Genomic DNA, 17026 nt, shown 5'->3' with positions numbered 1-17026 from the left:
TATATATATATATATATATATATATATATATATATATATATATATATATATATATATATATGTGTGTGTGTGTATTTCTCCAGTAAATTTGTGGGAAACATGGAGTACATAATACATGATAAATTATACTGACATTATCATTTCTCAGAAACATTCCAGTTTGATGTGGACCGTTTATGATCAGATGTCTGACCAGAGGGAACTAGAATGTGGTACTGTCCAAAAAGTCAATAGAGAGGACAATATAACTGCCATGCTGTAAAAGAGGACACACACGTCCTGCTCAGTGTGATGAGTTCCTGTAACCCACTTTCCAATAAGCAGAGATGGTTATCCGCCAGTTGTTTAGACAGAGAGGAACTGAATACAATCAAATCGGAGATCAGAAAACATTTGTGTGTTAACCATTTATTGGGCACAACCTGCTGATTTCACTCTTTTCATAACAATCTCTTCATACAGTCCCATTCAAATGTAAAAAAGATAAGAGTCTGATTAACTCTAAATGCATTGAATGCCTTCAACAAGTTCATTTTCCAGTTTATGACATTATTTTCTTCTTGCCTTGTTGTCAAGATCAGTCAGCGAGTCCTTTTTTGCAGTCATGAAGCGACAGCACCCTCTGGTGGACAGTATAGATTTCACACCTCTTTTGGACCCTCGAATGAGCAACGGTAGTCAACATTATTTGGACTCAGAGGCCCACATTTACCAAAGCTGATGCTCTAACCTCATGTCTTCTGCCTTTTATGTTTTAATGCACACAGTTATGGACAGTTGGCTACCTGTTCAGCATGATAAATAACTGACCTTTGAGACTCGTGCTCAAAAGCTTCCTTACAAAGTCAACTGCTGAATAGAGCCACCGCTTGTTTTTCTCACATGGCTCAATGGCTCCAAACACGTTTTACCTTCCTTAGTCAGGAAGTGTGTGGAGTGTTAAGGGTGAGTATGAGAAGCAGAAATCAACCGATACTGAGGCACACGATTAAAGAGTTTGATTCTCAGACTATTCCAGAAATGACAGACTTACAAACGCACACACGAACATTCATACAACCATACGTACATACATATATACAGTCATCTGATTCTGCAAAGTTCCTATGGCCTGCTTTCCCATGTAAATCATTCTCGTTTCTCAACAACGACCCTGTAAACTCTGAGAAATTAAATTAGAAGGCCTATAAACCCTATTGCGTAAAAATGATTCGTCACAGTTCCAGCAAGCTCTTAAATCACTTAAACGGATGTTCATAACTTAAACCCATGTTTTCATGAGCACAGATTTCGAAAGAAGGAAGACGACAGCAAAGATGAGCTGGTTTGGACCGCGTTTTGAGTTTGGTGGGAGAAGGGTGCTGGGCACAATAGGTCCAGGTGAGTTTGAGCTTGCACAGGTGAGCATTACGCTCAGTGAGAAGCACCTGAGATTGACACACAGGTGACTGAACTCTGCTCATAAAGCCAGAGCTCATCATCAGGTGTGTCTGAAAGTGTCCACATTTGTCTGAGCCGACGCTTCAGTCAGTCTTTTTTTTTTTTTGTTATGGCTGTTACGTGACCTACCCGTGGTCAACAGAGGAGGTCAAAGTTCATCCTTCTCCATCTGCTTAAAGGCCTCCAAGTCCTCCTGCCAGTCAGCCATTAAAGAGTCTACTGATTGGTTGTTGGCATCTTCTTCCTCTACAGGTTCCTCCCCTGCAGACGCTGGTGTTTCGTTGCTAAGCCCAGCCTCTGGCTTTTCTGACTCCTCCTCCACTATCTTTTGTTCCTGAGTGGTGAACTGGGATTGGTCAGAGTCTGCTGAGGGGGTGGGGGAGCTGTGGTCCTCTGTGCAGCAGTCCTCTTCTTCTGTTTCGTCCCCACCTAGAAGAGTGATTGACTCGGTTAGCTCACCATCAACATATATATTTGTTCAGGAGTAATTTATATTATCATGATTATTTATTTATCCTTCAGGCACAACGCACATTAAAGCACATTCTCATGCACATTAGCGAAAAGTTAACATGCCTGTTTTGGCAAACTGGCTAATTTTCAACATGGTCAGATGTACATAAATCAACATAAGATGGAAAAAACTGCCATCTAAGCCAACAAAGCCTGACAAAATACCAGATACTGGGCCAACGTCGGGCCAACGTCGAGCCAGATTTGGGCTGATATTTTTCAGTATACCAGACTTAGGTCAGACTCAGGTTTCAAGTTGAGTCTTAATGTCTGTCAAATAAAAGTACATAGTAAAGCCCAGCTCAGCTTTTGTGGTTGTAGTACACTGTCATCTTTAATTTGGCCCAAAAACAGTAAAGAATCTAGTCAGAAAGAACGGAATTGCGAATGTTACACACGCTTTACGGATGTAATACGGATACAGGTCATCTCTACTACCTGAGAGACTTGCTAACTGTTTGCTATGGAGAAAATACAAGGAAAGCTCGCTAAAGGGGAATATTCCAAATTTCAAATGAGTCTGGGACGCCTTCATTGTGGAAACATTATGACCTGGTCAAACAAACAAATGAAAAAGCACACTGGTCAAATACAGTGTAGAGCTTGCGACAGCACTTAGAAAGCTATGAAAGCAGGAGGACTGGGACGTCATCTCCTCAGCAGCATGTTTAACCCAGAGTAAGTGGATATGGGTTTGAGCAGTATCGGGCCTGGTCTGGTCTCAAAGTTGCGGGTTTGGGCTTCACTTTCATGCCTGTGCAGATCTCTAATGCAGATTATGTCATGTTACGTTCACATTATGGCACAAAATCAGATTTTTTTTGCCTAAATGTGACACAGATGTGATTTCTTTCCAGATCAGAATACATATTATTCCACTGCACACTGTACTCATCATCTAGAGTGGGCAGCGGGTCAGCAGCAGCTTTAACTTGGTGATGAAATGTAAGCATGCGGATTATAACAATGTTCAAAGACAGATATGGGTCAGTTAAAAAGGATGCGAACCATCATAGCAGAAACATGGAGCAATAAGGCTTATATGTGAATGTGGCTTACGATGTGCAACATTCACACAGAGAATATCTGAACACGGAAATGCAGATGGTGTGATTAAAGTCGTATACAAGAAGAACCAATTTTTGGAAAATGATTTGAAGACCAGTGAATCTCTATAGTAATATTCACTCAACTCACCCCAGAGAATCATTAAATAGATTGGACACAGTTGTCTATGATTTCACATCGGCTTAACCAAAAAATCTTAAATGTTCTTGGAGATTTAAATACTGAAAGTGGCCATGCTGATCTGGCACAATCCATAGTTACACACACACTTAAGCATACAAGTATATATATACCTGTCAAACAAACATGCATTTTGGCAGGCATGTGACGCACAAGCCTTTATAATGTGGATCAGAGGCGATGCAGCATGCAGAGGTCAATACTGCCTTAAACTGAAACAATCCTACATGGTACAATTCCAGCCCTTTTCTGCCACAGCTGATCCGACTCATCAATGTCTTCAGACTGATTAGGTGGCTCAGGATATTTAGACTGAAGGTTTGGCCAAAAATCAGATGCACACCTCCTCTTTTACCACTGTAGTCAACCAGCCAAGACGTGTTTCGTATCTGTAGTTTCATTCTTTATTTTTGTACTGGAGCTCTTAGAGCTAACAAGCAATAAAAAGATACGTACACCAATTAAGAGTGAGTGCGTTTACATGCACTTAGTAATCTGATCATATTCGAATTTCTGCAGTTATCCGATTATTCAAATGGTCATGTAAACACCATACTCCGATCTACAAATCCAAAATATGATAAAGAGCTGGATTTTAGCTCAGTAATCAGATTTCTCAGTGCATTTAAACTCTTACTCTGATTTCTTTCATATTTCTCAGTCTGCACAAGTGCGAAAACAGACCGGAAATGAGCGAGCAGTGTTGCTGCGAGATGCAGCGAAACACTTCTGGAGCGACGATGAAACTAAATACATGCTTGAGAAAATGAGGGATTTAAATATTATTTATTTTCTAGATGATGTGTGTTCATATTTTCAGGTAAAGTGGTGCGATTCTTTTTTTATATGAAGTTTGAGTTCAAGTTATGTTTACGTCACGTCTTCTTGTGTGAGTTTATTGGCTGGTTGCAAAGCAGAAAGATGATTACTGTCTGACTCCCAGAGTTTCACATTATCTGATTACTCAAGTGCATGTAAACGTGTTGGTCTGATTAACGACAAAATATGATTTTCAGCCGTTATTGGATTATTAACTGCATGTAAACTCACTCAGTGTGCAAATATAATGCCTATAATACACCGTTAAGCTGGAATTTTGCCACTATCTGTAAGATACATTAGCCTCGGAACTCCAGCACCAAACTAAAGAAACAAACTTTGGCCTTAGCTGATTGACGTTTGGGGGAAAAGTGGAAACTTGTGGACATCTGATTTGTGGCTGAACTGTTACCTAAAACTGGGTGTCCGGTGGACTGGCTGTTCACTGCCTTGTGGGTTTTAAATATATTACACCTGCGCATTTGTGACAGGTTTGCTAGATATGGACCATTAGCACCATACTCAATAACGACATCTCACAAAGGTCGTTCTCTCTAGCAGGTAATCAATTAAATTACAGGGCATCCCCAGGTTAGACTAAACTGGCCTGCCTATTTTATGTCAATGGCTTCAAATTGGGTTCCTTTCCATTTCCCTCTTATGACACTCCAAATTCAACTCACGAAGGCTGTGCTAATTAAGCCGGGGTTACACTACAAGACTTTTACCCCCGATTTTAGCCCCGATTCTCAGTCTGGATGAGTCTAAGCTAGTTGGCTCTAGACTGTAGATTTTTGGGTCAGTCGACAGTCGGAGAGAGAGTCTAGTCGTGTGTGAGGGGCGCAGACTTTTGGCCTCCACATCGCGTTTCAGACCAGCCTGAGTTTATCGAACATGTCTGATTTTCTTCGACCTGACTGAGTGTAATCTAGTGTAAACTGATCAACAACTCAATCTGAACGGACTCCTGCAACGGCCAATGAAAACTGAGAGCACGAAAGAAGAAAATACGCAAGAAAACTAAAAAAATGGTGAAAAGTCTCTCACGTGTGGAGCGAAGCTTTTTAATGAGCTGAGTTTAAGGCACGAGCCTTTTTGGGTCTCCTAGTAACAAGTAACAAGAGTTCAGTGAGCTCCGTTTGGTTCAGCAGCAGCTGAAAAGTTGAGTAGTGTGTGATCCCTAATCGTTTAGTGTGATCCCCAATATTTTAGTCTCCCGAAAAATCTGCAAAATCCAGTCGGATAGTGTGAGACACCCAGTCTTTTATCATCTGTTCAGACTTTAAAAGTCATGTAGTGAAGTCAAGGCTTTAGCTGAGGAGTTAAATCAGGTGACTTTAATGAGGAGGAAGGCTAAACGCTGCAGAGCTGTTGCCCACAAGGAACCCAGTTTGATAGCCGTGTTTTAGGTCCTCCTAAAGACTTTGATTAGCTGGATCAGGTGTGTTCGATTAGGGCTCGAACTGAATTCCTGTCTGGAACCACTGCCCTAAACTGTGAGGTGCTAAGTGATCCTACAGTGGATAAACACTGAAGTACAACAGGAGGATGAGAGAAAAAAGCGGACGAAAAGTTTCCAAATTACTTACTGCCATCCAACAGGGCGCCCGGCAGGGCTTTCCCTTTAAATATGGCTTCTGCTCATCCGGGGGAGAGGGAGAGGGAGAGGGAGAGAGGGAGAGAGGGAGAGAGGGAGAGAAAGGGAGAGAGGGAGAGAGGGAGAGAAAGGGAGAGAGGGAGAGAGGGAGAGAGAGAGAGAGAGAGAGAGAGAGAGAGAGAGCTCAAGGAGAGGCCCACAGTTACAAACACACAGTGAAACCAAAAGAATGATAGGAAGACAAGAAGAAGAAATCGGAGAGGCATGTCAATTTCAGGACAGACTGAAGGGGAACTCCACCAATGTTCCAGAATTTCTGCATAATTCAATCACTGAGATGTAAACAAAGTCATTCAGAGTGGTTTGATGTGAACCACTGGTTTCAATGAACCATTCAAAACGGTTCACTGTAGAGAAACTTACCAACTCAGAATCTTTTTCAGGGGTGGTGAACGGAGCTCATTAAAGTCTTGCATTTCACATCAAACCACTCTGAATGACTTTGTTTATATCTTAACTGCGTAATTTTGCAGATATCCTGTGATTCTTAAAGTACAGTAAATACATTTTTTTTACTATATTATTAGCAACAAATTCATAAAGCAGCATCTTACTTTTTTAATTCACACTGATTTTGTTTACATGCACAACAATAACAAACATTATTTGACTTGTTATCCACTATTCAAGTGGTCAAGTAACCAGTACACTCAAGATGTCTTAGATGGGATTACAGTTGTTATTAGACCAGAAATCTGAAAAAGAGATCTGGATTTTGGCTCAGTAAGCAGGTTCTTCAGTGCTTGTATACCCTTAATCTGATTTCTTTTGGTTTTCTAGGTTGGTGCATGCAAGCAGACAGATTGAGAGAAACTGCTCGCTGACACCTTATTTCAATGCTAACATCGCAAAATTGTCACAACTGACCACATGTGTAATCTGGAGCCATATAAACTTACCACGAGTATTTACATCACATGCTGTGCTTCTTTGGTGCACAAATTATAATTTTAATAATATAATTTTAATGAAAACTTACTCCTTGTTTTTTTAGTTCCACAAAAAACTTTTAAACGTGTGGAAGGTATTTTTGTGTTTGAATTTAGCTGAAGTTTATAATATGATGAAAATCTTTCATATCACATCACATATTTGGCTGAAAATACATTGTTAAAATGCAATTTCTTTGTTGAGAATCAAGCTTAACCTTGAAAGATGGGTCACTTATCCATGTGCTCTCAGTAGAGAGGATCTTTATATAATAAATTGGCCATAATAATAATAATAATAATTATTATTATTATTATTATTATTATTAGTTAATTCATCCAATTCAACACCCGTGGGCCCACAATCCTATCTGGCCCGCAAAAATATTTTAATTTTCTATTAATATTAGCCATTTCACAATGTGCTACACTACAGTCCCCAGCATGCACTGCAACGTACACACTGACTCTCCTACCCCAACAACAGTCTATGGGACAGCTGCAGTTCAGCCAATATAAACACTTAACATCAGCTCAGCAGCTCAGAAACTGAGCCCAAGCATTAATGAACTTGCAGTAAAGAAAGGATGCCACGTCTTTAGTTCAAGCACATAGGTAGGTTTGAAAGACTGAGCACCTGGGGAGATTTAAATATTGAATATTCTAAGTATTCATGTATTCATGTACACATGCTTACATTTTTTGCCTATAGTTTTTGCATATTTTAAATAAACAATGGCCATTTGGGGTTATAGCACAACATTCATTATACTCTGGCCCATGGATTTGCTGAGATGTTTTACTATGGCCCCTTTAGTGGTTGAGTTTGACACCCCTATCCTAGGGTACATCTCTAATATGAATCAATAACCATTTCAATGAACCACGAAACCTCAAATTCCACCACAATTCAATTAAAATTGAATTCAAATAATTCAGAATTATTATGGATACTCGAATGTGACTGGAGGAACCATTCCCACATCAGTGGAATATATACATTATACTCTACTGACTGATGCACCAACAATTTTTTGAATTTTTATATTTGGAAATAGCTCATAAAATTAATTTAGGCCAAACACGACTGTAGTCTGTACCTTGTATATGTACAATTACAGTGAGTTCTAGCACTTGAATCAACACCTTCAGCTGCACAAGCTTTTTCAAATCTAATTTAAGGACCCATTTGGTTCCATTCCGTCTCCTCATGTCTCACCTCTATCTCGCGCTTTCTCACTGAGCAGCACCTCCACCTCCCTGTGCTCCTTCAGCGCCTCCAGCAGGATGTTCCCTTCTTTGTGGAACAGGAAGAGGAGAGGCAGAGTGACGTCATCAGTGCTCCTGCCATCTCCCGCCATCTGGAAGAGCGGTGCCGTGTCACTGCTGCTGCCCTCGTTGTCATCTGAGAGAAGGAACAGGAGAGACGGAGGGAAAGATAAAGCAAAAACAATGATGAAATCAGATCCTTAGACTTCAGCCTTGGAGAGCTCTGCATTTCCCTGTAATAACACTGTTTATTTAAACGCATGACTGGAAATGGAACAAGTCCCTCTAGACATTAGTCACTAGTCTAGACCAGGGATCGCAACCCAAATGTTAAGAAGAGCCATTCTGTCCTTTCAACAATAATCAAGCCACCTTGTGAGCCACATTTTATGTCCATTTTACCATCTTGGCTGTAAATATGTCTCAGTACGTGCTGATGTACTAGTTCAGGCTAAAAATATAAACAAAAACGCAGACTTACTTTGCTCTGCTTTAAAATCTAGCTCAGCTATAGCTGCTTTTCTCGCATCTCTGGCAGGAAACTTTTCCTCAAAAGTAGAATAATTCCTTGTAAAATGTCTCTCAACGTTCAACTTTTTACGCGGCTGAAGTCGCTTCTCATTCTCCAGCTTCTTGTTCTAATTCTCCTGTTCCACCTTAAATGGTGCTTGGGGTGGCAGAATGTAACTGCTGCACCGTTTAAGGTGGAACGGAAAAATTCAAACGAGAAGCAGGCTTCATCTTCGTGACTTTTTAGTGTTTGTCAGTTTCTCGTTGTGGATTAAACGTATCAGGAAACCAGCTGGAGTGATTATAAACACTAATAAGTCCATTCGTCTCCAAATTATCAATGTTCATCTTAAATCTCTCTCTTTGCCGTTTCGTTAGCTACTAGCTAGGCAAGATTGTTGTCTTTGTTGCTATGATGACCAGCAATCTGCACACCAACCTTCAGGGTTAAAGGGTGAATCAGCAGTTCTCCAGAGTTTAAGACCATTTACTGTTAAACTGTGTTGAACGATCAGCAGAGCTTTATTCTACTGTAAAGGTGGATTATTTTATTTTTACCTACAAATCTGATTCTGCTGTGGAGCCACAACAGTAGAAGAGCCACATATTGGCAACCCCTGAAATAGTCGTTAACCTTTATTCATTTTTATGTTTTACTTTTATTCTTATTTAAAGTTGCACTATAAGACTTTTTGTTAAAATTGTAAGAAGCAGCATTACTGAGTCAGACAGAAAAAAAATATAGTGTGTACGCGCTGCTGTGAGTCACCCTGTAAAGCCTGAAATAGTACTTTAAAAGTCTATTAGATAGGATGTCTCAGGATTTCGCAGGTGTTTTTTAGACCACATCATACATCTTTATGATACGATGACAACAGTCAATAATTCACTCACATCCTTGAAAGATACGCCTTTCAAGTTTTGACTGAGTTCTCTTTGAATACTCTTTTAACACGCTCACAATCATCTGATTCATCCGCTTGGGGAAGAGGTCTGAAGCACAACCCACAGCATAAAATGTTCTTTTACATGCTGTGCGTATTTTTCCACATTTCCACCAGAGAGGTCTCCAAATCCTACACAGTGTAGCTTTAACCTTTATTTCACCTACAGGTCAGACCTGTTTCTTCCCTCACCTACTGCATGGCAGTAAGTCCCTCACCTATGACGATGCCTCCGATGGCTCCAGCCTTCTGGATGTTTCTGGCTTTCTCAGCAAACATGCACTGACCCCTCTGCAGCAGAGCAATACGGCCAGCCACAAACTCAGCATTGCTCAACTCTGAACAGCCTGTATACGGCTCAGCTACCGTCACAAAGCCCCGCACCTGAGAGAGAGAGAGAGAGAGAGAGAGAGAGAGAGAGAGAGAGAGACAGACAGACAGACAGACAGACAGACAGACAATCAGAGAGACACACAGAGAGACAGACAGACAGACAGACAGACAGACAATCAGAGAGAAAGGTACAAAGACAGAGAGAGAGAGACAGAAAGCGAGAGACAGAAAGCAAGAGAGAGAGAGAGAGAGAGAGAGAGAGTAAGAAAGAAAAAGAAAGAAAAAGGGTAGAGAGGCAGAGGAATAGCAAGAGAGACAGAGGGACAGCAAAAGAAATAGAAAGCAAAAGAAAGAAAAAGAAAGCAAAAAAGGAAAAAAGTGAAAGAAAGTGAAAGAGCAAAAGAAAAAGAAAAAAGACAAAGAGCGAGCGGAAGAGAGTAAAAATCAGCACGTGAAAGAAAGAAAGCAAGAGAAAGAAAGTGAGCAAAAAAAAAAAACAAGTGAAAGAGTGAGCAAAAGATTGAGCAAAAGAAAGAGTGAGTGAGCGAGCAAAAGTAACAATGAGCAAAAGAAAGAAAGAAAGAAAGAAAGAGCAAAAGAAAGAGTGAGCGAGTGAAAGAAAGAGCGAGCAAGTGAGCGAGCGAAAGAAAGAAAGAAAGAAGGAAAGAAAGAAAGAAAGAAAGAAAGAAAGAAAGAAAGAAAGGACAGTGAATTATTAGTCTGGAATTTCCAAATTAAAATCATTGCTGAAAAAATGTTCCATTTCATATTTTGGTCCATGCTGGTCAGGAACTTTAGACCTGCTCACCCCCAAGTTGCTCTTTGAAAGGTCCATTCCAAACTGCGCCGGTCCAGCGGTCAGTACCACTCTGCCGAAGAAGGGGTGTGATATGATCTGCACGGCGCGAGGGGGAAGCTGCTCTTTCTGCTGCTGGCTGGACAGCTCCATCATTTCCTGCATGAAGCGCATCCCGTCTTCAGCAGCCACAGCGCTCACAGCCTACACAGACGTTCACACGGACAAACGTCACGATGTGTTTACGCATGTTTATCGTTCAAATCTGCATTGTTCTGCACTGCATATGATGAACAGAATTTCCTGTGTATGCTTTTTCATGGTTTTATTGTCTCCATATTAGTATTAAACATTTTTTTCCTGATCAAAATTAATGAACTGTCGACTGGGCTGGGTTGGGGGCTCCAAAGTAGGATGCCCTGCCAACCTGCTTAGCTTCAACAGGCTACAATCAGTCCAGCTGTGTAGCTCAGCATTTTGAATTGAAAACTCAGTCATTTGTAGCATCCATAAACAAACACTGTAGCTAATCAAATGCTCAGTGATAAGCAGATGAGCCACATCTTGAGAATTACAGCAGCAGAGTTGCATAAAGTACTGAAAAATATATTTCCCTGTGAATTTGACACACTTTTCCTAGGGGTGCTAAATTTTGATGTAACAAGATCGGAGAAATATTAATGGGACATTCTGTTAATTGCAAGTAAAAAAGCTGGGAAAAACAAGTGGCTGTGTCCTGAATTGAATCCTCTTGAAAATCCGTGGGACCACCTGGAACAGCGAGTAAGACGCCAGGGACGAAATCCATGAAATCTGACTGAACTGTTCAATTCTTTGATGCTGTAGTGGCTGAACATTGATGTCGCCTACACCCAGAAACTTGTCCAGTCCAGGCCAAATCAAATCAAATCAAAATCACAGGTGACTAATTTTTGTCCGGTGATCTTATTTACTTGCACATTTTTTTAAACTCAGCAGCTACCTTACATCTGATTAACTACCTCAGATTTAGGGCTGCAACTAACGATTATTTTCAGCATTGATTAATCTGTTGATTATTTTCTCGATTAGTCGATTAGTTGTTTGGTCTATAAAATGTCAGAAAATGGTGAAAAATGTATCTCAGTGTTTTCCAAAGCCCAAGATGACGTCCTCAAATGTCTTTTTCTGTCCACACACCAAAGATATTCAGTTTGAAAATATTCACATTTAAGAAGCAGAAATCAGAGAAAGTTTTCTTTTTTTTCGTATAAAGTTACTCAAACCGATTAATTGACTACCAAAATAGTTGGCGATTAATTTAATAGTGGACAACTAACTGATTAATCAATTAATTGTTGCAGCTCTACTCTCTTATATCAGATTTAAATGATCATCGTTATTCAAGCAGGCTTTTGTATACGTTTTTGGTTTGTATAGATCTTGTTGTCAGTGCTATTTCCTTCAGGATCAATAGGGTTTCTGTCTATAGTGTGTGAGTGTGCTCAGTGACTCTTGCTTGGTCATTATACACTGATCTATGTGTGACATTTGCTCTAAGCCCAACTCCAGGATGGGACAGCAGATCCCTGACTTAGGGAAGCCTGGATGAACGGAGGTAAAAGGCAAGCAGGTGGAGAAGTGGACTCACTTGGGTAGCATGCTGAACGAGCTGCACTCTGCCATCTTTCAGGTGGATCAGACTGACCCCCATTCTTCTCAGGAGCTCCAGGTGCTCTGGGTTATTAGCCATGAAGTCCTGAGCCCTGAGCGGAGCACGACCAATTCCAGGCTCCCTGAGAGAGAGCGAGGAAAAGAGAAAGATAAATAATGAACATTGGGAAACATTTTTTCTCGCAGCACAAACTTTCAAAAAACTTTGGTAACACTTTATTTGGTGGTAATTTGTAGATGATTAATAAACTCTTAACAGATTATCAGTAACACATTAAGTAGATGTGTTGTTAATATGTTACTTCCATTACGCAAAACCTGACCTTACCAACCTTACCCAACACCTAACCCTCACCCTGGCCCTAATCCTAACCCTAACCTTAACCTCAAACCAAAACCTAACCCTAACCCTCACCCTGGCCCTAATCCTATCCCTAGCCTTAACCTCAACCCAAAACCTAATCCTAACCTTAACCTCAACCCAAAACCTAATCCTAACCCTCACCCTGGCCCTAATCCTAACCCTAGCCTTAACCTAAACCCAAAACCAAATCCTAACCCTCATATGTTTTTGACGTTTTTAAGAGTCTGTTGAGCGATTGTTTCATCTAAAAGGACGACACAAAATAAACTGTCATCAAGACTTTCATTACATCCCATGTGCCAAACCTAAGGCCGGTGGGCCAGATCAGGCCCGTGGCCCAATCCAACCCGGCCCTCAATATTATTTTGATTTTCTATTAATATTAGGCCATATCACAATCAGCAGCACTACAATCCCCAACATGCACTGCAACGTAATTTGCGCTGACACCCCACTCCCAACAACAATCAATGGGACAGCAGTTTTCTACCCAATTGCAAACGTCACATCGCCAAACACACCAGCTGCGTTTCAGCTGCAGTTCGAGCAGCGTAAACACTATAAACACTACAAACACTCAGCAGCTCAGAAACAGAGCCCAAAAATTAATAAACTTGCAGCAAAGAAAAGATGTCAGGTGTCGAGACCCAGCACACAGGTAGGTTTAACAGACCTACATCCTGGGGACATTTAAGGAGATTTAACTGTTATCTGTAGCGGATGTAGCCTAAATATATAAAGCCTAAATATATAAATTATTGACATGTAATATTTAAAGGTTTACTACAAGTGGCTACATTTTGCTGTTGATGTTTTGGCGTATTAAAATATAAACACTGTCCAGCCCTCAAATTTGTTGAGATTTTTTAATATGGCCCTTTTAGTTGAGTTAGACACCCCTGCATTACATCATGACCTGGAAATAAAGGAACAATATGTAACATATTTACTGCAGTAAATCATAAAATGATATGATGTTATCAGAGATTAAGACAACATGCCAAGTAGAAATACTGGCGCCAGTATGTTCTCCTTTGAAATTTCAGTTTCGGAGCAGAAAGTCTGTGTTTTGTCCTGTGATCCCACCCACTGTCCATTTCCCAGTACTGTTTCGACACCCGGGGGTGCCAGATACTAAACACATTGGCAGGCATACACAGTGTGCTGCAGCCATGGAAGCAAGCAAACAAACTGGATCCGGACCTAAAAAGCCTCTGTATCCTAAAAAGCTCCATGAGCAGAGATGTAGTAAAATGCGAGTAAAGCCAGAAAGAAACTGAACGGGAACGCAAATGACAGCGCTCGGCCAACGAACTGCAAACACACGGCCCTTCTGTACAAACTTACTGTGCGTTCTTATGTTACTGTAGCGATACAACACTCAGTACTGAAGGGGGCGACAGAGAACAAACCAGAAAGGGATCTACTGTTATTTCAACAGCCACAGTAGCTAAATGTGGACAAGTAGAGGACAGTGAGCTTCTTAGGCTACGTTCACATTACCAGGTTGAAGTGGCACAAATCCGATTTTTTGCCCTAATGTGACTCAGATCTGATGTTTTCAGGGCTGTGTGGACACAAATCTGATCTTTTCAAATCCGTCCTAAGTCACTTTCATATGTGGTCCTAGATCGGATGCGTATCCGATTCATGGCCATGAGACCTTAATGTGACACTCAGATCGGAATTCATGTGCTTTTTTTCCACTGTGCCATCATTCAGCGTTACCATGGCAGCAGCGCCGAACAGAAGTAAACGGTGGAAAAGCAGCTCATCTCACCTTTTTCTCCTTCGTCTCGCTCTAATAATGAAGCTAAAGGCTGATCAGAGTTAATGATCTTCTCAGCGAAGCTCGTTCTGCTCGTTAGTTTGTGCTGATGATGAACGTGATTCATTCACGTGACGTTACTGAGTAGGATGAGCTCATGAGGGTCAGTTCAGGACGCCCGTTCACATTAATGACAGATTTGAGTCACTTACCTAAACGAGTGTGAACCATCCTGTCAGAGAGATCAGATTTGAGCAAAAAATCGGATTTGAGCAATGAGGCCTGTAATGTGAACGTAGCTTTTATGTCTTCTGTTGGAATGGAAAGGCGATAACGTATCATATTTTTATGATTATGTAAGCCATCTTTGCGTGAGACTCAACTGTTGAAATTTCCTCTTGAACACATAAACTTTGAGCTTCAGCTAAGTTTGTCAAGTTAGCTAACCTTAACTAATCTATCACAGCTACTAGTAGGAATGGGTATTTTAAGTAATTTCAACATTTGAGTACCTGCTTTTATACTGAGTGCAGCACCTGAAGCACAAAAACGTAACTGCTGCAACATTTAAGGTGGAGCAGGAAAATTTGAACAAGAAGCTGGAGAATACGAAGCTGACCTCAGCTTCTTCAAGGTAGCAAGTATTTCCAGATCAGTGGGCTCTGTTTGGGGTAAAAGACTTAGCTTTAGCTACCAAATATAGCCAGCCATGCCTCTAGCTAACACTGACAGAGGTATAAAACATCCACATGAGTCAGTTTATAATTTGTAAACAATAAAAACATTGTAAACATGCATTTGATGATCAACTAACAGTCTATGACTTCCTGTCACTAACTACTGCCAATGATTAACACTTAGTTCGTGAAGGTTTGCTGTCTTCAACCTGGCAACCTGCATGAGCTTCAAATCTGGGGAGGAGGGGGCGGGGCAGACCACTCTCTCCAATACTTAGAATTCGGACTGTAGTGCTCATTTGAATCGTTTGCTGTCAGTATTAATTATTGCTCCATGATAGAGACAATTAAGACACAGTACAGTAGCATCTCCAACAGACCGGAATTATGACTCTGTCTCACCGAGGGAGTGCAGGACGAGGACAACTCTTGTCCACAACACTCCTGATTGGTTCCCTAAAGTTCCGTGGGTAGGCGGGGTCAGGGAAAAGAAGGCGGGTGTTGGGACATGTCCATTCAAAGTTTGAGTCATCAAGCTCTTCTGTTGCCTGATATGAGAGCAAGATTAGAATTAAGTTTGAGAAATCTTTAATACAGTGTCCAATATAAAGCACAGCCAGAAGAAAAGGGACAGATATACACCGATCAGACATAACATTATGACCACCTCCTTGTTTCTACGCTCATTGTCCATTTTATCAGCTCCACTTACTACATAGGTGCACTTTGTAGTTCTACAGTTACAGACTGTAGTCCATCTGTTTCTCTGCATACTTTGTTAGCCCTCTTTTACCCTGTTCTTCAGTGGTCAGGACCCCCATGGACCCTCACAGAGCAGGTACTATTTGGGTGGTGGATCATTCTCAGCACTGCAGTAACACTGACGTGGTGGTGCTGTGTTAGTGTGTTGTGCTTGTACGAGTAGATCAGACACAGCAGTGCTGCTGGAGTTTTTAAACACTGTGTCCACTCACTGTCCACTCTATTAGACACTCCTACCTCGTTGGTCCACCTTGTAGATGTAAAGTCAGAGACGATAGCTCATCTGCTGCTGCACAGTTTGTGTTGGTCATCCTCTAGTCCTTCATCAGTGGTCACGGGACGCTGCCCACAGGACGCCGTTGGCTGGATATTTTTGGTTGGTGGACTATTCTCAGTCCAGCAGTGACACTGAGGTGTTTAAAAACTCCAGCAGCACTGCTGTGTCTGATCCACTCAGACCAGCACAACACACACCAACACACCACCACCACGTCACATGCAGTGCTGAGAATGACCCACCACCCATATTAGTACCTGCTCTGTGAGGGTCCGTGGGGGTCCTGACCACTGAAGAACAGGGTAAAAGGGGGCTAACAAAGTATGCAGAGAAACAGATGGACTACAGTCTGTAACTGTAGAACTACAGAGTGCACCTATATAGTAAGTGGAGCTGATAAAATGGACAATGAGTGTAGAAACAAGGAGGTGGTCATAATGTTATGCCTGATCAGTGTTTGCATATCACAGTTGTCGCAGCAAAACCTTGTGTCTCCATTCTCGTCATTTTTCAGTTTTCGACAAAATTTGAAAATGCCCGCCGTCCTATACACTGTGTGTAAATCACATAATGAATGGAATAAAATACATTCTTCCCCAAAATTACTTGGGGGAAAAAAAGTCAGGTTCCACTGACTTACATTAAAAGTATGTTTTTTCCTTCTCCTGTAAAGTTACCATTTTGGAGAACAAGGTTTTGTTCTGACCGCAGCGATGTGTGTCCATGCATGTAAACCTAAACCAACACATGGACACTGACATCAACTGTACTGTATGTGTAATTTTGCTGAAAACATATAATCATTGCATCATTGGAATACCGTGGAGTTGTCTGTAGGGGGCAGGTCTGAGCGCAGGGCTGTGGAGAGTGAGAGAGGAAGCAGGTGAGCCTCAGTGGTGAAAACATAATCCTCCACATCAAAGGGCAAATCATCCTCCTCAGCAAACAGCAGGAACAGGTACTTAAACGTCTCCGCCAGGAAAAACGAGTCCATGCTGGAGCAAAAACAGACAGAAAGAAAGCAGGAGAGTGAGCGAGACAAATGGACAGACAGACGGACGGATAAA

The 17026-nt window shown here is 41.3% G+C and overlaps 1 protein-coding gene across 4 annotated transcripts in view; it reads right to left on the bottom strand.

Moving 5' to 3' along the window:
* Window positions 1-392: 392 nt before the first annotated feature.
* Window positions 393-17026, bottom strand: part of edem3 (ER degradation enhancer, mannosidase alpha-like 3) — a 34255-nt gene continuing 17621 nt past the window's right edge. For 3 of the 4 annotated variants that reach the window (XM_036579552.1, XM_036579553.1, XM_036579554.1), the window contains 8 exons: window positions 16780-16954; window positions 15323-15468; window positions 12089-12233; window positions 10471-10662; window positions 9548-9713; window positions 7826-8011; window positions 5610-5657; window positions 393-1869 (listed from right to left, as the gene is read on the bottom strand). In XM_036579552.1, the coding sequence (XP_036435445.1) occupies window positions 1589-1869; window positions 5610-5657; window positions 7826-8011; window positions 9548-9713; window positions 10471-10662; window positions 12089-12233; window positions 15323-15468; window positions 16780-16954 (1339 nt within the window). In that variant the 3' untranslated portion in view covers window positions 393-1588. The remainder of the gene's footprint in view (window positions 1870-5609; window positions 5658-7825; window positions 8012-9547; window positions 9714-10470; window positions 10663-12088; window positions 12234-15322; window positions 15469-16779; window positions 16955-17026) is intronic. The other variant, XM_036579555.1, reaches the window with a different exon arrangement.

This window comes from Colossoma macropomum, unplaced genomic scaffold (genome assembly GCF_904425465.1).
Source record: "Colossoma macropomum unplaced genomic scaffold, Colossoma_macropomum, whole genome shotgun sequence".
In the NCBI taxonomy this organism is placed as follows: Eukaryota; Metazoa; Chordata; class Actinopteri; order Characiformes; family Serrasalmidae; genus Colossoma; species Colossoma macropomum.
This window is presented reverse-complemented; position numbering and strand designations above follow the sequence as displayed.